The following is an 18,149-nucleotide window of genomic DNA, read 5'->3' as shown; positions in this document are numbered from 1 at the left end:
CATATAGAATTTAATGTTACAGTAATTTAGATGAGAAGAAGGAAGCAGCACAACATGATGTAAGAACAGCAGAAAAATTATTAAAGGAGCTTTGTCCTTGTTTGTAAGAGGGCCAAAATCAGCTAAAGACGTTACAGAACTACCGTTTAATGGCTACGACAGGCATATGCAATGTAGAAAAAGCTCTCAATGTTTTTGTAGAAATGGCAAAACATGAGGTAAGAATTCTTAAGATCTTTTTATGCACATTCCTTCCTGTTATAAATTGCTAATAGACCCTTGATTTACCTTTTTAACTGTTTTTTCTTCACAATGAACAGCATTTTCTTCGTCACTTTAAGCTAAAACCTTTGAAATTAAATTAATAAGCATATTAAAATACTTATATATGAATTTGTTTACTAATTTTTTCCAGGTTGAGTAAGGACTAAAGAAGACAGAATGTGGGCCCTTTATTTTGTACTTTTTCCTCTTTACTTAAGCTCAAAATGAACTTTTCCAGTAAACACAGTGGACGAGATTCTGATGTCATTAATACTAAACTTTTCCGTTGATTTCAGTGGACTTAGGAGTACCAGTATTTATAAAGCTTCACAGAATAATTTTTCTAAAGCATACAGTTTATTTGCTTGTAGAAAATCACACACATAACTCTTAAGAGTTAGGAAAACTGTGGATTTCAGTAAACTGCTTACTAGCACAACAGTTTCTTAAAAAAAGGAAACAGATTGAATTCTGTACTGAATGTTCTGTAGAATCTGGAGGCAAGGTCAAGCTACGATGCTGTTAATAGTAAATAAATAGGACATTATTCCTCAAGACTTACTCTTTCAATTCTGTGATGTGCATGAGTGATTTGAATTATTGACATTTTGCTCCTTTCCCACGATTTTCTATATAGTCAAATCAATATTGGGAAATATTGAGACCACACCTTGAGTACTTTATTCCATTTTGGGCCCCTCTCGACAAGAAAGATACTGAGGTGATGGAGTGTGTTCAGAGAAGGGCAGCGAAGCTGGTGAGCTGAGCACAAGTCTGATGAGGAGCGGCTGAGGCAGCTGGGGGTGTTCAGCCTGGAGAACAGGAGGCTGAGGGGAGACCTTCTCGCTCTCTACAACTGCCTGAAAGGAGGTTGTAGAGAGGTGCGGGTTGTCCTCTTTTCCCAAATAACAGGTGATACGACAAGAGGAAATGGCCTCAAGTTGCGCCAGGGGAGGTTTAGATTGGCTATTAGGAAAAATTTGTTCACTGAAAGGGTTGTCAGGCATTGGAACAGGCTGCCCAGGGAAGTGGTTAAATCACCATCCCTGGAGGTATTTGGAACGTGGGTAGACATGGTGCTGAGGAACATGTTTTAGTGGTGGTTTTGGCAGTGTTATGTTAACAGTTGGACTTGACAATATTAAGGGTCTTTTCAAACCTAAATGATTCTATGATTCGATGATTCTGTGAAATAGCAGCGTGAAACTACAACTGGCTGAACACTCTGGTCCTGATCCAGCAAAGTATTTAATTACATGCCTCCCTGCATGAATATGTATCCTTAATGATTTTAATAAAGCTGTATGAATGCTCAAAAATAATCACCGATCATTAAACATATTAAAGTGGGTAAGTTGTTTAGCTACTTAAAGGAGCCCTTTGACCTTGATTTGATTAGCAGTGTTTTCAATAATTAAGAGTCGAATCATCCAAATTCTTCATACAGCACTGAGGAAACGTTGTCGCATTGACAGTACCCAGCTGTACGAGATTATTCCTGGAAGTTGTATCTTTGCCTGTAATGTGGGAGATGGTTTTCCTTTTGTGTTGTCAGTGCTCGATGTTCAGACAAGCCAAAAAGATTTCACAGGTGTTTTAATTATAAGAACTTTTGATCCATCTATTCCATCTAGTTTGTCAATAATATGTTGCTCTAATATAAATATTTCTGTATTATGAGATCCTAAAAATCTGCCTATAGGAATTCAGCTGCAAGAAAAAAGATAAAAGTACAGGTATATGTTCAGTGGAGTTTCTGTGCCAGATTGGATGTTTACTATAAACGGAAGTACTGAGGTTTATTTCACAATCTGTTAAAAACCTGTTTGGTTTTGCATTAGCCTTTTGTAATACAACAATGCAAGATATGATGCGATCACCAACATACGAAGGGAGACTGCTTGTAATTCGTGTGATTTATATTTTCTTAGAAGGAACGCATTCACATTAATTTGACAATGACCCAAGCCCTTGTGATACTTAAAACAGTCTGACAAGGCCAGAATTCAACTAAAACAATCAGCAAAAGTAAACTGGACGTTGTCAGATGCTGAAGAGTCAAAAAAAAAAAGTCTGGTGTTATTTGTTGTTACTCATCTCTCAGTTCATTGATCCTGATGTACTGGTTTAGTCTCCAAACAGAAAGTGTTCTAAAGCAGTACCCTGCGGTGCCCAGGACCTGTGCCAGCATCGGGGCTCTGAAAAACACAGCGACGTGACAGGCTCCTTTCCCATGAGTGCGATGGCTGCGAATGTGTTAGCCCTCATTTCCCGGCCCTGCCTAGTGGGATCCCACCAAGTGTCACCTGCAAACTGAACCAGGATTCAAGGTGCATAAGACCTTATTACTTTGCAAATTCTTTTCCTTGAAGCTCTCTTTTGGGGGGTTTCCTAACACAACGTACACATTAATCCAATTAAAATGTCCAGATAGAAAATAATTGTACCACGGGCCACACGTTCATTATCTTCATGTTTTCTGGGATATCACAGAATCACAGAATGATCCACAGATATCACAGAATATCCTATTTTAACTCTAAATCTGTTGTGATATCAGTTCTGGAGTGCTGTTTTAACCTCAGATTAACCTCAAGAAGCTATACAGGTGGTAAACAACTATTTTTTCTGCCTGTCTTGAAGGTTTCACACTTGCTTTCTGTTGCCTAAAGGGTAAGAGATATGTGGAGATGATAGAAGTTTGTCATGATGTAACTCATTCACAAAACTTGGAATTAAACCATGAGAAAAATAGTTTTAAATTTTTTATCAACTGTTGTTTTTTTTTTAGAACTAGGTTTTGACACTCTCTCCAAGTCATCCAAAGATTCTCAAAGACTTTGGAAAAGACACAAGCAGCAATCAAACCCTAAAAATAAGATCCTAATACAAAATGTTTGGCTATTAGAGTTGTCAGTAAACAGCAGAATTTTTTTAACAAGTCAAGTAAATATGTATTTTAGACTTTCTAATTAACATAAAATTAAAGTTTTCATTTTTTAGAAGAATCACATGGAAAGACAACTGTTTAAGAAAAGAATAAGATGACTCAGACATGAACAATAAGTCTGTGTGTGCTCACCAAGAGAGAGCTTTAAATTCACCAACAGGGAACATCGCATTTATCATAGCTGTATTAGAAAGATGATTCAATTTAAAAGACAGCGAATATCAGACCCTCTGTCTTGCAGCCAATTATATTATTTCCTCAGACTGAAAGAACCCTAAAGTGACAATAAATTCGACTCATCAATTTTAAATATCCTTTACCTGCCCAGAAGGTGCAGAAAGGTTTTAAATAAAACCAGTAAGACCGTCATATGCAGTAGTCTCTGTTAAGGACATTACAAGACCTGCCATCTCCAGCAGCCTCCGAGACCCAGGATTTCTCCTGCCCAGGAGATTCTCGCTCGGCCCTCATACCTGCTCTGTGATCTCCTACTTGCCAGCTAGTCCAGCTTGCTTGTCCTGAACAGCCCCCTTGGATACCCCAAATCCTAAAGTTCATCTTCTTTTTCCCTTCTTATCAGTAGCACCGTCCAGTGCTATGAAATTAACCATTTCATAGCAAGCATACCTTTTTGCAGCTCAACAGTACTTGTACTGAAATAAAGGCTTCATCCTGTAGCAATAGAAAGAAGAGGGAAAAGTGAAGTCAGTTGTCCCTTTATCCTCACTTATTGATGATTAAGGCCACTGTAGTGTATTTATTAAGAATTGTACGTTATATCAAGGTGTTGTCAGTGTTTTTAAGATAGTGTATCCATAGACTTTTTTACTTATGTAACAAAAAGATTTCCGCTCATGCTGTCCTAACTTGATGCCAAATGGTGATAAGCTAGGAATATTTATGGGTTTATTAGTGTTATGAACAGCTCAGACTCAGGTATGGAAGAGGAGAAATATAGAGAAAAAATAATGAAAAATTAAATACTCTGTGTGCACTGGAAGGAATCTTCTCTAGTCCTACTTAATACATTTAAAACCATCTCTGTTGAGAAGAGAAGCATGTGCTTTACATTAGCACATACTTAAGTTAACAATGTGCTTAATACTATCCTGAATAGAGATGTTACGTTGAATTGCTGCAATAAAGAAGGAAGGAAACCTTGGCATTTGCACTGCAAAAATAAACCTGAGGCTTTCATTTCTAGAGACATAGTAAATAAAGATATAAGTAGTGCTGAACTGTGTCATGCCAAAGATCCATCTAGCCAATATCCTAGTGAGAGTGGGTGACAGCAGGTGCTTAGGGAAAGTGTGGAAGAGCAGAGCAAGCATAGAGTTGCACAATATTCACAGTAAACCCTCCCAGTGTCTGGAAGTCAGTTTATGCTTTAGGAGCTCCCTGAAAGATGACTATATCCTCAACTTTGTGCTCAGTAGCATCAAGTTCACCCAAATCTCCTTATTTGCTTGTACAGTCCTGTAATCTTTCCCCACCTCCATCCTATCCCTCACAACCTCCTTTATCCCACTGTGTTTACTGGTAAAAGATTCAGAGTGCAGAAATTCATTTTTGCCTACACTTGTGAGAAAGCCTGAGATGGCTCTGGCTTGAGGTGGTCCTTCAGAGAGGAAGAGTTCTGGACTCTGATTCCTGGACTGTGCATGTTCTGAAACAGATTTCATAGCCCCTGGAGGGTTATGGGCCTCCACAATTTAGCAGTAGGTGAGATGTGTTTTGGATGGCAGCTCTAGACTTTAGCATCTCAAGCCAAGCTTCACAACTGGAGCTCTGTGGTAGTGCTGCAATACCAAAAACTAATCAGCCTTCTCATTGCCACTAACGCCAATCTCCACGTTGTTTCGTTTCCTTCCCTTACAATTAACGTTCTAATCAAAAGTTCAAGTTTTTTCACCCTGGCAAGTGCTTGTACATGGAACAGCTTCCCAGTCCCAATGGCTGAACTCTCCCGTCTCTATTCACACATGTCCCATAGGTTCACCTCTTCCACAAACTGTATATTCAGAGCCCAGAGCAAAACACAGACAGTCCCTCAAGAGCTGTACGCCTAAACAATGTCTGAAGTGGAGGAATTCTGAAAACAGCTGTAACTCATCATCCTCAGTGTAATTTATTGCTCCTTTGGGCATTACAACACAGCCCGACATCAAAGCTGCTCAGCTGCAAAATGAGTGTGATACCATCCACGTTGCTGTAGACTACAGATTACGGATAAACAATTACTCAAGCTAAATGGCATGGTGTCCAAAAGGGCAATAAACAAACAACAATGTTCTTCAACAAAATTGTATGTAAGGAACACATAAAGACTTTGGAAAAATAGATTAGCAGTAGAAAAATGAATGAGTTTGCCAGGTCTAACAAGGATGATGAATGTAGTGAAAGTGAGTGAAGAGACTGTTTGGCGAGGAGGCCACTTTCTGACCTCCTAGCCAAAACTAACTGGAAGCTAAAAATGATGTATGATGTAAGGGCGAAAAAGTGTTCAATGACTTAAAGAAGGTGTCAGTGCTAAAATATTACACCAAACTTTTTATTGCTTCCAGTAAAATAGAAAGGATTTGTTAAAGAGGACCATTGGGATGATATGGAAAAGGTCCTGGTCCTACTGTATCCATTCCATGGACAGTGGACCCCATTAGCATACCTGGGTGTAAGAGCCTTGCTTCCTTCTCCGGTTAGTTTCCTTAACTCTTCCTTTTTCACTTGACAGCTGGTCTCTGGCTGCAGTTGAAGTTGAAGGTATTACTGCCCACCTGTTGATGGCCTGTGTGTCCCAAAGGGATTTCCCCCGATCACAGAAACAAGTCTCTGGGTTTCCACCAGCTACAGGCATTTCTTGTTTTCTTTGTCACTAGATATGCAAAGCGGGGCTTTATTTTACATTTGACTGAAGAACCTGTGCATCTGCGATGGTCACAGATATATGCCTTAAATCATTAAATGGACATAAATCATCATGGTCCACGAGTATAAAATGGTAAGAGGACTGCAGTGAATGGGGACGTAAAAAGGCAAAACATCCTTCCCCCTGGAAGAAAGTTATCCATTACAAAGGCTTCTACATTTTCTTCTGAAGTGCTACATCAGGGTCACTGTCAAAGAGGGGATTCAGGTCTTGGCAATATTGCCTGGTGCCTCCCCTACCTACTGCCTGTCCCAAGCTGCTGGAAAGCAGCGTGTCAGAATAGAATCATAGAAGGGTTTGGGTTGGAAGGCACCTTTAAAGTCATCTAATGCAACTCCCTTGCCATGAGCAGGGACATCTTCCACTAGACCAGGTTGCTCAGAGCCCCGTCCAACCTGACCTTGAATGTTTCCAGGGATGGAGCATCTAACACGTCTCTTGTCAACATGGGCCACTGTCTCACCACCCTTACAGGAGGCAGTGGGACCTGGGAATCCTGGTGGACACCAAGTTGAACATGAACCAGCAGTGTGCCCTTACTGCAAAGAAGGCAACTGGTATCCTGGGCTGCACAAGGCAAGGTATTACCAGCAGCTCCAGGGAGGTGATCCTTCCTCTCTACTCAGCACTGGTGGGGCCACACCTGGAACACTGGGTCCAGTTCTCAGCTCCCCAGTACAAGAGATACGTGGACATACTGGAGAGAGTCCAGCGAAGGGCCACAAAAGTGATGAAGGGGCTGGAGTACCTGTCCCATGAGGAAAGGCTGAGAGAGATGGGACTGTTCAGCCTGGAGAAGAGAAGGCTCATGGGATCTCATCAATGTATATAAATACCTGAAGGGAGGGTGCAAGGAGGATGGAGCCAGACCCTCATCAGTGGTGCCCAGTGGCAGGACCAGAGGCCATGGGCACAAATTGAAACACGGGAGGTTCCCTCTGAATATCAGGAAACATTTTCTACTGTGAGGCTGACTGAGCGCTGGCACAGGTTCCCCAGGAGGTTGTGGAGTCTCCATCCGTGGAGATAGTCAAAAGCTCTCTGGAAATGGTCCTGGGCAACCAGCTCCCAGCAGCCCTCCTTGAGCTGGGGTCATTGGACCAGATGACCTTGACAAGTCCAACCTCAACCATTCTGTGATTCTGTGAGACATAGCCCAGGTCTCTTCCAGCTGCAGCATCCCCCTTGGCCATAGCCCAGCTCCATACCTCCCCTCCTGCCACCGAGAGCCAGCATTTTGGGGTAGGCAGAGGAAAACTCACTCAGCAGGGAGGAGGGAGCAGAAAAGGATCCTAAAGGATCAGTGTGTCCAACCAAGGTCAGTTTAACATGTCCACCCAAGGTTGAACCACCCTCAGTGGTTGTGCCTCTCCCTGTTTGCTGTTGCTCTTTTTATGTAGTCGACAAAAAGCAGTTCCTGTTACGTGGAGTAGCAGACAGCCCGTTTGACAGATAAGTTCCTTACAAGAAAATACAAGATGTGCATCAACAATTACCTCTCTGAAGTGTTGGCTTCTTCAGCCTGGGTTTGCACGGTTTTGTTTTTGACTTGGTGTGAGAGCACTCCAAAACCATCAGGTTTTCTTTTCTGCTTCACGGCCCTGTGGGAACTCTGCAGCGTGGAGGTGTTTGTGTAACCTTGGGCTCTACCTTGAGCAGGTTGCTGTTCCCCCTTTTTTTCCCCACGGAGAACTTTTTTGATCAGTTTAATGAGTCATGGGTATAGATAAATTGTATTAATCACAAATTGAGACACAGCTTCTTATCAGATATTTTAGTATAAAAAGAATTTTTCTTGGAAAAATGCTACCACTTCATCAAAGATGCTCTGGTATTTGGTTCTTCTTAGTTGCCTGGGTAAGTTGCAATTGAAGTATTTGAGCTGGGAAAGGGTGAACCTCTCAACCTCCGAGTGGTGCAGATTAGAGCATATAAATTTTTTCGGTGCAGTTACCGTGTGAGGGCAAAACCTAGTGTGGACAAAATGATTCTGGCTGGAAGGGTTTTTCTCTATTGGGGGAACAAGGTCTCCATGAGAAAGACCTGATGGTGCTCTGAGGGAGGGGATGGGAACCCACCCCCTGGAAAAAAAAGGGGATTTAAGTTGGTGCACAACCACCTGGCAGTTACGGTGAGGTTGTAGGGGCTATGGGAAACAGAAATCAATTTATATGAGAGCTTTGCACCTTGAAGCCTGTTTATGGAATTTTTCAACCATGGAGGCTTTAAAGACAGCCTTCAGGACGGAGACCGATCACAGTGTCACCATGTGCAAGCCTCAATCCCTTGATCTTTCGGACTTGCTTCCTTGGCTGTCCTGTGCAGCGCAAGTTTGTTGCTGGCAGTAACCCGTGATGACTGACGCTCATTAGGAATCCACACCACAAATTGTGCTCCTTTTTTTTTGTGTGGTCAGGGGCAATCTCTGGAAGTCCCCTCAGGGATGATCTTCAGAAAGATGAGCTGACGGGGCGAGTAATTGGAGGCCATGAGGCCCAACCACACAGCTGGAAGTGGCAGGTAATGCTGGCATCTTATACTTGAAAAAAGCCTTATACTTGTGAAAACAGTGAGAAAAGGGCAGTTTCCACGGTCTAAAGCCACACACAGCATTTCTGCAGAGGCATGGCATGGCTTGGGTGTAAAATATGTTGTCTTTTGATCCAGGTATCTCTTCAGATTGCCTACTCTGACTACCCGGGGTACTACTCCCACATCTGTGGTGGAACCCTTATCAGCAGCAAATGGGTCATGACCGCAGCCCATTGTCTCAGCACGTGAGTAGGATAAAAAGCATTAAAACTCTTCTTCTGCTCCTCATTCTTGCTGCAGATGGGAGCCGGACCCTTCTCGACCTCCGAGCTCCCCACCCGTGCCCTTCCTTGCACAGCTGGACATCTCACAGCACACTTAATCAGGGGAACGGGAAAACTCTGCTTTAGCCTTGATTTTGTGCATTAATTGCTGACTTCCTGGGAGTGAAAATCAAGCTGATTGCCAATTTGCATAAGGGGAGGTGTATTTGCATGAATGTGAGCATTTCGAATGGGTTTGCATCCTGAGAAACCTGCACAGAGATGGAGAGATGGAACAAAAGGCGTGTTGCGTAGCTCATGGGCCATGAAGTACGATTTGCTCTGCAGCATGTCTAACATGCACCACCTAAACAATACCGCGTGACACCAACAAGGGAACGAACAGTCCTCTTTAATTACTCATGCCTTTCGTGAATGTGTTTACAATAAAGCGTAACAAGCTGATCCTTCACACTCTGCTTCGGATAGATGCAGAGATGCAAGATGAAAATTCTTGTTCAAGACCACGCTCAGCGCTGTATTAGCTGATGCTGCGCCTTCACTTGCTTTGCCAGCAAACTGCAGGCAGCATTTGCCAAATTCATAAGGCCATTTCACTACAGTCCATTGAAAATCCTCCGGTGGAAAGTGCTTTAGAAATGATTACATTGGTGCAAGGTCTTGGTGGTGCAGGAATTACCCCGTAAAGGTAGCGGTGGGGAGTAGTTTTTACATTAATTTTTCCGTGATTTGTTTTCAGGCCACCAGGAGCAACCTACCGAGTGGCTCTGGGTGAGCACAATCTCTTGGAGGTGGATGGCACCGAGTACTACCTTGGTGTGGACAAAATCTTCATTCATGATGGCTGGAATCCCAATGACATTGCCAATGGGTAATTATTTTTAATATCGTCAGGTGGTTGAATGGGACTTACCACCCTGTCCCGCTAGCGTTTGTGTGTATGTTCAGTCCAGTTCCCACTGAGGTTGGACTGGTGGGAAGCACTGGAAGATGACACAGTGGAGATTTCCCAAATGACCTCCTCTCTTGGAGGAGCTACACAGTGTCTATGTGGATGACCTCGGTCCTGTTTTGCCCAAGACAGGGCAAAGATGGGCTTCACAGAGGGATCTAGGATGTAGAGCAGAGTCAGGGGCTTGCCAGCAGTCACACCACTGCTTGCGTCTGATGAAGGGAAGCCAACGGGGAAATGCCGAGGGACTGTCTTAAATCCCCGCTCAGAGTCATGTCTGTCCACCCAGGGTCCACTGAAATTTCACTCTGGGGTTGGGTTCCTCCGAAGGCATAGAAGGTTTTTGGGGGGTGTTAGCCCTTTATCAGTCTGTACCGTGGCCTCTCTGCTCTCAATTGCTCATATTTTCCTGTCACCTGTGATAACTATAAGGATAAATTCATGATGTTTGCAAGGTGCTTGGCTGTCACCATGCCAGAGGCTAGAGACCTATATAAGTGGTGAAATAAATATGAGTGAGGATGTCAGATCTAGTTTGTGACTAATTCCGGATTTTCAGTAAAAGGTCTTTTCCTGTTTCAGCTATGACATTGCCCTGCTGCGCCTCGATTCTCCTGCCTATGACAATGGATACGTTGAGCTGGGAATTCTTCCACCTGAAGGAGACATTTTGCCCAGTGACCATCCCTGCTATATCACTGGATGGGGGGTGGTTAATGGTGAGTAAGGGGGAAGGAGGAGTGTTGAGGGTCCCTCCTGATTTCAGAGGGACCATCGTGCAGGTAAGGCTGCCCGAGGCAGGGTGTGGGCTTCCTTCCTCAATGGCTGAAGCTGCTGGACCAAAATCTCACCTTTCCTCTGCTAGTGGATGGCAGCAGTGCGATCACACTGCAGGAGGTGGTGCTGCCGGTGGTCGACCATGAGATCTGCTCCCAGAACGACTGGTGGGGCTCTCAAGCGAAAGCCTCTATGATCTGTGCAGGTGGAGACGGCGTGAGGTCCGGATGCAGTGTAAGATCTGTTATTATCAGAGGATTTTCAAGCTCCCCTCTTTCTCTTTCCTTCCTATCTGACCTTGCTGTTCCTTGGGACCTGGTTTTGCCATTTCTCCACCTGCAATAGCTCCACTTACATGGACAGCTGAGGTTGCTGCAAGTTTTGGCTATGTCCAGCTGGCACCATCTGGCCCAGGTTAGGTGGGAAAGGAAGACGCTGTGAGGTCCCCTTTAGCCCAGGGGCTCCAGGTGGCCCCAGCATCAGTGCAAGGAGATATGGGGGGAAAACCTGTTACCTCTGCCTGTATCCCCTTCACCACGGAGGCGGTTTCTGGTGAAAACAACCATGCAGAGCCCTTGAAAAATAACGGACAAATACATAATATGTTTGATTATGTAAATATATGAATATAACATAGAAACATATAAAACCAAAACAGGTTATATGGCTATACATAGTACAATTATAGGTACAGTGTAATTATAGTTCTCTAGATATTTAGTGTATTTTTTTATGTGGTTTAATTATGGCAGAACCTTGTTTCAAACTGGGTTCTGGGCCAAGCAGGGACCTTTATCTTTTCATATATTTTAACTCGAGTTGCTTTCTTTTTCACCGCCTTAACTTCCCCGGGACCCTTTAGTACATATACTTGTTTGCAAAACGGGGTGTGTGTGTGTGTGTGTGTGTGAGGACAGTTAACTAAATGGTGCTCCTTAATCCTATCCAGTTATTCCTTGATTGACAAAATCCCTTGGGAGGCTGCCCTGAGGGATATAGGAGCCCAGGAAGGCTGGACATACTTCAAGAGAGAAGTCTTAAAGGCACAGGAGGAGGCTGTCCCCGTGTGCTGAAAAAACAAGTAGGCAGGGAAGGAGACCGGCCTGGCTAAATAGGGACCTTTGGCTGGACCTCAAGAACAAAAGGAGAGTCTATGACCTCTGGAAGAGGGGGCAGGTGTCTCATGAAGGCTATAAGGATATAGTGAAGCTATGCAGGGAGAAAATTAGGAGAGTCAAAGCGCAGCTAGAGCTCAACCTAGCTACAGCTGTTAAGGATAACAAAAAATGTTTCTATAAATTCGTTAACAACAAAAAGAGGATTAGGGAAAATGTCCCTCCCTTATTGGATGCAGAGGGAAACATAGTCACAAAGGAAGAGGAAAAGGCTGAGGTGCTCAATGCCTATTTTGCCTCAGTCTTTAGCAGTGGAACGAGCTGTTCCCTGGGCACCCAGCCTCGTGAGCTAGGAGACGGGGAAGGGAATCTGGACGAGGTCATCACAATTAAAAAGGAAGTGATCAGTGACCTGCTACGCCGCTTGGATGCACACAAGTCTATGGGACCGGATGAGTTACATCCAAGAGTGCTGAAAGAGTTGGCAGACGTGCTCGCCAAGCCGCTTTCCATTGTCTACCTGAAGTCATGGCTAACTGGGGAGGTCCCAATGGACTGGAGGGTAGCAAATGTAGCGCCCATCTACAAAAAAGGCAGAAAGGCGGATCCAGGAAACTATAGGCCTGTCAGTCTGACCTCGGTAGCAGGGAAGGTCATGGAGCAGATCATCTTGAGTGCCATTACAACTCATATAATAGACAAGCAGGGGATCAGGCCTAGTCAGCATGGGTTTAGGAAAGGCAGGTCCTGCCTGATGAACCTTATCTCCTTCTATGACAAGATGACCTCATTATTGGATGAGGGAAAGGCTGTGGACATTGTCTACCTAGACTTTCGAAAAGCATTTGACACTGTCCCCCATAGAATTCTCATGAAAAAGCTGGTGGCTCATGGCCTGGATGAGCATACGATCTGCTGGATCAAGCACTGGCTGGATGGGCAGTCCCAAAGAGTGGTGGTCAATGGAGTTAAATCCAGCTGGCGGCCGGTCACAAGTGGTGTCCCTTAGGGCTCAATGTTGGGACCATTTCTGTTTAACATCTTTGATGACCTTGATAAGGCCATAGAGTGTATCACAGCAAGTTTGCAGATGACACGAAGCTAAGCAGGAGTGTTGATCTACATGAGGATAGGGAGGCTCTACAGAGAGACTGGAATGGATTGGACCGATGGGCCAATGCTAACGGTATGAGCTTCAACAAGGCCAAGTGCCGGGTCCTGCACTTGAGCCACAACAACCCCGTGCATTGCTACAGGCTTGGGGCAGTGTGGCTGGAGAGCTGCCTGGCAGAAAAGGACCTGGGGGTTCTAATTGACAAGTGGCTCAACATGAGCCAGCAGTGTGCCCAGGTGGCCAAGAGGGCCAATGGCATCCTGGCTTGTATTAGAAATAGTGTGACCAGCAGAAGGAGGGAGGTGATTGTCCCCCTGTACTCAGCACTGGTGAGGCCACACCTTCAGTATTGTGTCCAGTTTTGGGCACCTCAATACGAGAGAGATCTCGAGGTGCTGGAGAGAGAGCAGAGGAGGGCAACGAAGCTGGTGAAGGGCCTGGAGAGTAAATCTGATGAGGAGCGATTGAAGGAGCTGGGACTGTTTAGTTTGAGAGGGGAGACCTCATCGCGCTCTACAACTACTTGAAAGGACATGGTAGAGAGGCTGGTGCTGGTCTCTTCTCACAGGTAATTAGCGATAGAACAAGAGGGAATGGGTTCAAGCTGCAGCAGGGTAGGTTTAGGCTGGACATTAGGAAAAAATTCTTCACAGAAAGAGTGGTCAGACACTGGAATAGGCTGCCCAGGGAGGTGGTGGAGTCACCATCCCTGGATGTGTTTAAGACTCGTTTAGATGTGGTGTTAAGGGATATGGTGTAAGGGAGAACTTTGTAGAGTGGAGATGATGGTTGGACTCGATGATCCCAAGGGTCTTTTCCAACTTAAATGATTCTATGATTCTGTGATTGCTCAGATAATTTGGCTTAATATGTTCCTCTCCTTCCTCTGATCCAGGGGGACTCTGGGGGCCCTCTCAACTGCTACAGAGACAATCGCTGGGAAGTCCATGGGATTGTCAGTTTTGGGCTAGTTCCTTACTGTAACACCTACAAGAAGCCGACAGTTTTCACACGTGTGTCAGCCTACGTGGACTGGATCTACAGTGTAAGTTGCTTGGTGCCTGCGAGGTAACCTGACCGTCTCCCATGAGGGCAAGGGAGTGTCAGAGGACTTGAATCCTTTCATTTATGAAAGCATTAGGAGCTGAACTGGGAGATCTGGGGAGATCTAAAATCAGGATATTTGGTGCTACTTTGGTGTAGTCAAATAATTGTAAGGAAGGAGCTGCTACCTTGGAGCTGGAATGCTCCTGGGGACCACAGAACAAATTCAAGCCGGACAGGAGCTAGGCTCTTTGTCCAAAAAATGACCCTCACCATTCGCCCAGACAAAACCTTACTGCAGGAAACCGTTGAAGGAATTAGCTGGCCGGGAAATGCAGCAAACATAAAGCATCTCGACAAGTCCTGCAGTGCCACATCTATGCGCTCTCAGTCTTGCATTTGGGAATGAGCAACGAGCTCTTTGCTGCCAGAAATAATGTCTGGCACAAGGAGCAGCCATTTCCCAGGCACAGGGGATTGGTTTTATGGAAATGTCGCTGTAAACCGTGGGGCCTGCTGGAAAGAAAGGTGGGGAGAGGTATTTTAGATCACTGCGAGGAAGAGGGAGGCTACTGTGGTCCATAAACCTACCTTTCTGGGTGGCCCAGCTGAGAACAAGTCCTTCTTCCGAGCACTTTGGTGGGATGGAGACACGCGTTACTCTGGCTCTCAGATGAATTCACCTCTTTTTTGTTTTCCAGACTGCATTGAATAACGGGGGTCTCTAGAGAAGGATCGACTGGTACACGAGTATGAGAAGAGTTAGAACAAAGTACCTCTGCTCGTTAACCCTCCTCTCATCCCTTCTACGCCTCTTTGGGCTATTAATAGCCAGGTTTGTCTAAGAGTATAATAAAGTATCAGTGATTTCAGCCAGTGACCTGTTGCTGTTTTTGCATTACTCAGGACCGCATCCAGGCAGGTCTTGAAAGTCTCCGGAGAAGGGGACTCCACGACCCCCCTGGGCAGCTCACAACCTTCCCTCCTCCCTTTTGCCGTGTATGAGATGAGCATCTATGAATGAAGGATTTTGATTTGGCTCTTTTCCCATTTTAAACCACCTGTGTCCCATCTCACACACACCCAGGGCTTAGCAGCATTTTTGCAAAATCCTCTTTTTTTTTGACGGGGCGAGGCGGGGAGAAATACACATTTCTTCTCTCCGAAAGCCACTAGAGGGCATTGGCAAACCGAAGGAATATCCGACACGGTTATCACTGGCTGCTCCAGAAGTTCTGTGGGCCGGGAATGATAAAACGGCACGCACGCAGCCTTGCACTCTGTCCTTCGTGGCTGCTGGCAGACACACAGATAAGCAATGACACACAGGAGCTGCCCGTATCCAGAAGTCCGATTTGCAAACAGATAAATCCTCCTTATTACGGCAAATGCAAATGAAAACGAAACCAGGGGCGCTTTCTCTGAGGCTTGTAAAGGAGTGGAGTCCCAGCTACGCTCCGCTTTACCGGGCTGCTCTTGGCAGCGTCTCCTGGGTGCTCTGTAGTTTGGCAATTCTCCTCTTCTGACAAGCTAAAAAAACCTCGAATCTCAGCTTTCCTGCTGGAATTACTGAAGTTTTCTTGCTCCTTTTAAGACAGCCTGTGTGATTTCTGCTGCGATATCAAGTTCAAATATTTAACTTGTCCTGAAGGAGAAGGAGCCTAGATCTGTTAGGCGCAGTGGTGGAGTAACGTCCCTTAAAAATTCACTTAGGAGCCAAGTGACTGGAGCATGCTGGCATCTGAGATCTTGGCCTGACTTTATTCCAACATTTCCCTTTGAGTTTCAAAAGGAATTAAAAAGACACAGACCAAAGGCTTGGGGAAATGAGATTTTTAAAGTGAGCCCCTCAAACCCCTTCCAAACATTCCTGCGATGCTGAGAAGGGCAGTTTTAGAGTGAGAAGGGCAGTTTTAGAGTGCCCGGGGGTTCTGCAGTGCCTGGGAGGGTCTAACCCTGTGTGCTCCGTGCACAGGCCGTGGGGGGATCTGGGGATGTCACACGGGGTCCCAAACTCTCATCAGCCTCCGTCCCTGGCCTGGGCTGAGCAGAACTGGGAACCGTCAGGGACATTGCTGCTCACTGGGCCAAAAGCACTCCCGGGACCACATTAGCAATTTAATGAGTATGCACGTGCCTTGCCACAACCCAAAAAGCCACAGCCATCCCCTGTTCGTCCCCTGACGTGGTGACGGGGTGTCCCTGCTTCTGCCCGCGGCCGTGCAGGAGACCCCCTGGTCTCCACGGGGCAGCCGTGGCCATCGGCTGCTTGAAACCTCTCGTCACAACCTGCTCTGAAAGCCAGGCTGGACGTTGCTCCTTTAAATCCTTCCTCCGCGTGACCCGTTCCGGCAACAGCCAGGAGGAGAAACATCGGGGGGCTGCACCCCCAGGAGCAGCAGAATCAGGCGCTGGAGACGTACAGCTCTAATTCAGGGCCATTATCACCTCCTCGGTGCCAAGAGGAGCGTTTCTTTCCGTGTTTCGATGACAGGAACAGCTTGTGCTGCTCAGCCGTGATTTATTGCGTAGGATAAGAGGAAGGCGACAGCCTGGCAGCACAGGGACAGGGTGCACGTGCTTCTCCTGTGCCTCACGTACCTCTCACGATCCAAGAGCATTGCCAGAGCTACTTGTTCCCCAGCACTGTGATCCCGGGAGCAGACCTCGGGAAGCCTATGGAAAATGCAGTGCTTCGCACAGGTTTTGCTGTGTGAAGAACCTAGATGTCCCAGCGATGCACTAGCCAATGGCATCGGGAAAACACGGCTGGGCACAGTGCTGTAATGCTCATGCATAACGTTCCCACCCTTTTCTCCAAAGCTGGGTGGTGGGGATGCAGCTAAACTGGAGAACAAACCAGATTTTGGAAAACTGGTTCTCCCCGTGTCTTTATGGGGAGCAGAAAAAGGAGACAACCATGGCAACAGGAGCCTTATCTCCTGGGGCTGGTCCCACCAGGTGGAGGGTGCTCCGGGAAGGTGTAGGACTGGCTACAGCACCTCGAGATACGTGAGGGAGGTGAGGCTGCAGGTGCTTGATACACAGCTTGGGGGTGCAAGGATCAAATACAGTGTTCAGTTGCATTAGGGATGCCTGAGGACATCCCACCCCATCCTGCTGCTGCTTCAAACAGCCCCTCTGAGGTGCCTTGTCATCGCCACTAGCCCCATGAGGATGTCTTTGTACACCTGAGCATCCCAGCTGGCCCAAAACACAACAGAGCTCAGCGATGGGGCCCTCAATCCCACCACAGCTGAATAGACATGTTCTGCTTATGGATGTCTCCTCATCCAAATCCTACCCCGGGGCTGCTTCCCTTTATCAGAATAACCCTCAAAATCTGCAGTTGAATTTGTATCGCTCCTTCACCCAAGCGTTCCCTTGCTCGCTCACTTGCAGGCAAAAATGATGGGTATTTGGGAGTATGACTACAACGGGCTCCATTGCCCCCTGACAGCTATTCAGCCTTAATTACTGGAAAGCACTTTGGGATGCTTTGACTATGAAAAGCACTTAAGGACCATTAAGTTCTCATCTCTATTTACTCCAAAGTAGTATCCAAGTATTTATTTCCAGGGAAGCGTAATAGATAATAGTTTCCTACACCGGGTATCGCAGTGGAGCAGGTTTATGTTGGAGGGAGATCTTTTTATGTTGTTCATCCTGGTGGCAGGGTTCTCCTGGAATGTTTTACCCTGGCGTGTGGCTCATGTGGTCCCCAGGGAATTGGGTCTCCAGGCCATCTCAAGCCTTTCAGCCTCCTTGTCCAGACTGACCTGAAAGCCTTCACAACCTCCACAGCTGTGACAAAATATTTCAGTTCTGCTATTCACAGATATTCCTTTTTTGGTGGGTTTCATGCACCTACTGATGCAATGGAGTCAGGGCATGTCCAGCCACAGGTGTTTTGGTCCCTCACTCAGCTTCCCTGGCCGAAATGTGGTGTAATCATAGGGGGTTGTTTTGAGCGTTTACCTTCTGGAGATGATTTCTTCCAGCTGTGGATGTGCGGGACAGGCCAGGCATGGAAACGCGGCCAAGCCCCAGAACATCCCCACCTCTCCTCCAGACCCAAGCGGGACATTGAAGCCTTGTTTTATTTTTTGTTAATATGATATCTCAGTGAGGTACATGCTGTCTCTGGTCCCATGGAGGAGGACAAGCATTGCCCAGGAGCAATTTGTCCAG

The 18,149-nt window shown here is 45.9% G+C and overlaps 1 protein-coding gene across 1 annotated transcript; it reads left to right on the top strand.

The window, feature by feature from the left end:
* Positions 1-7,963: 7,963 nt before the first annotated feature.
* LOC134510558 (elastase-1-like) lies at positions 7,964-14,710 on the top strand. The gene is made up of 8 exons (XM_063323852.1): positions 7,964-7,997; positions 8,557-8,660; positions 8,808-8,917; positions 9,696-9,827; positions 10,491-10,627; positions 10,774-10,919; positions 13,810-13,959; positions 14,660-14,710. The coding sequence occupies exons 1-8, from the start codon at positions 7,964-7,966 to the stop codon at positions 14,684-14,686; spliced, it is 840 nt and encodes a 279-aa protein (XP_063179922.1). The 3' UTR covers positions 14,687-14,710.
* The last annotated feature ends 3,439 nt before the right edge of the window (positions 14,711-18,149 follow it).

This window comes from Chroicocephalus ridibundus, chromosome 2 (assembly GCF_963924245.1).
Source record: "Chroicocephalus ridibundus chromosome 2, bChrRid1.1, whole genome shotgun sequence".
In the NCBI taxonomy this organism is placed as follows: domain Eukaryota; kingdom Metazoa; phylum Chordata; class Aves; order Charadriiformes; family Laridae; genus Chroicocephalus; species Chroicocephalus ridibundus.
Note: the sequence above shows the minus strand (reverse complement) of the source record. Positions and strands in the feature narration are given on the sequence as shown.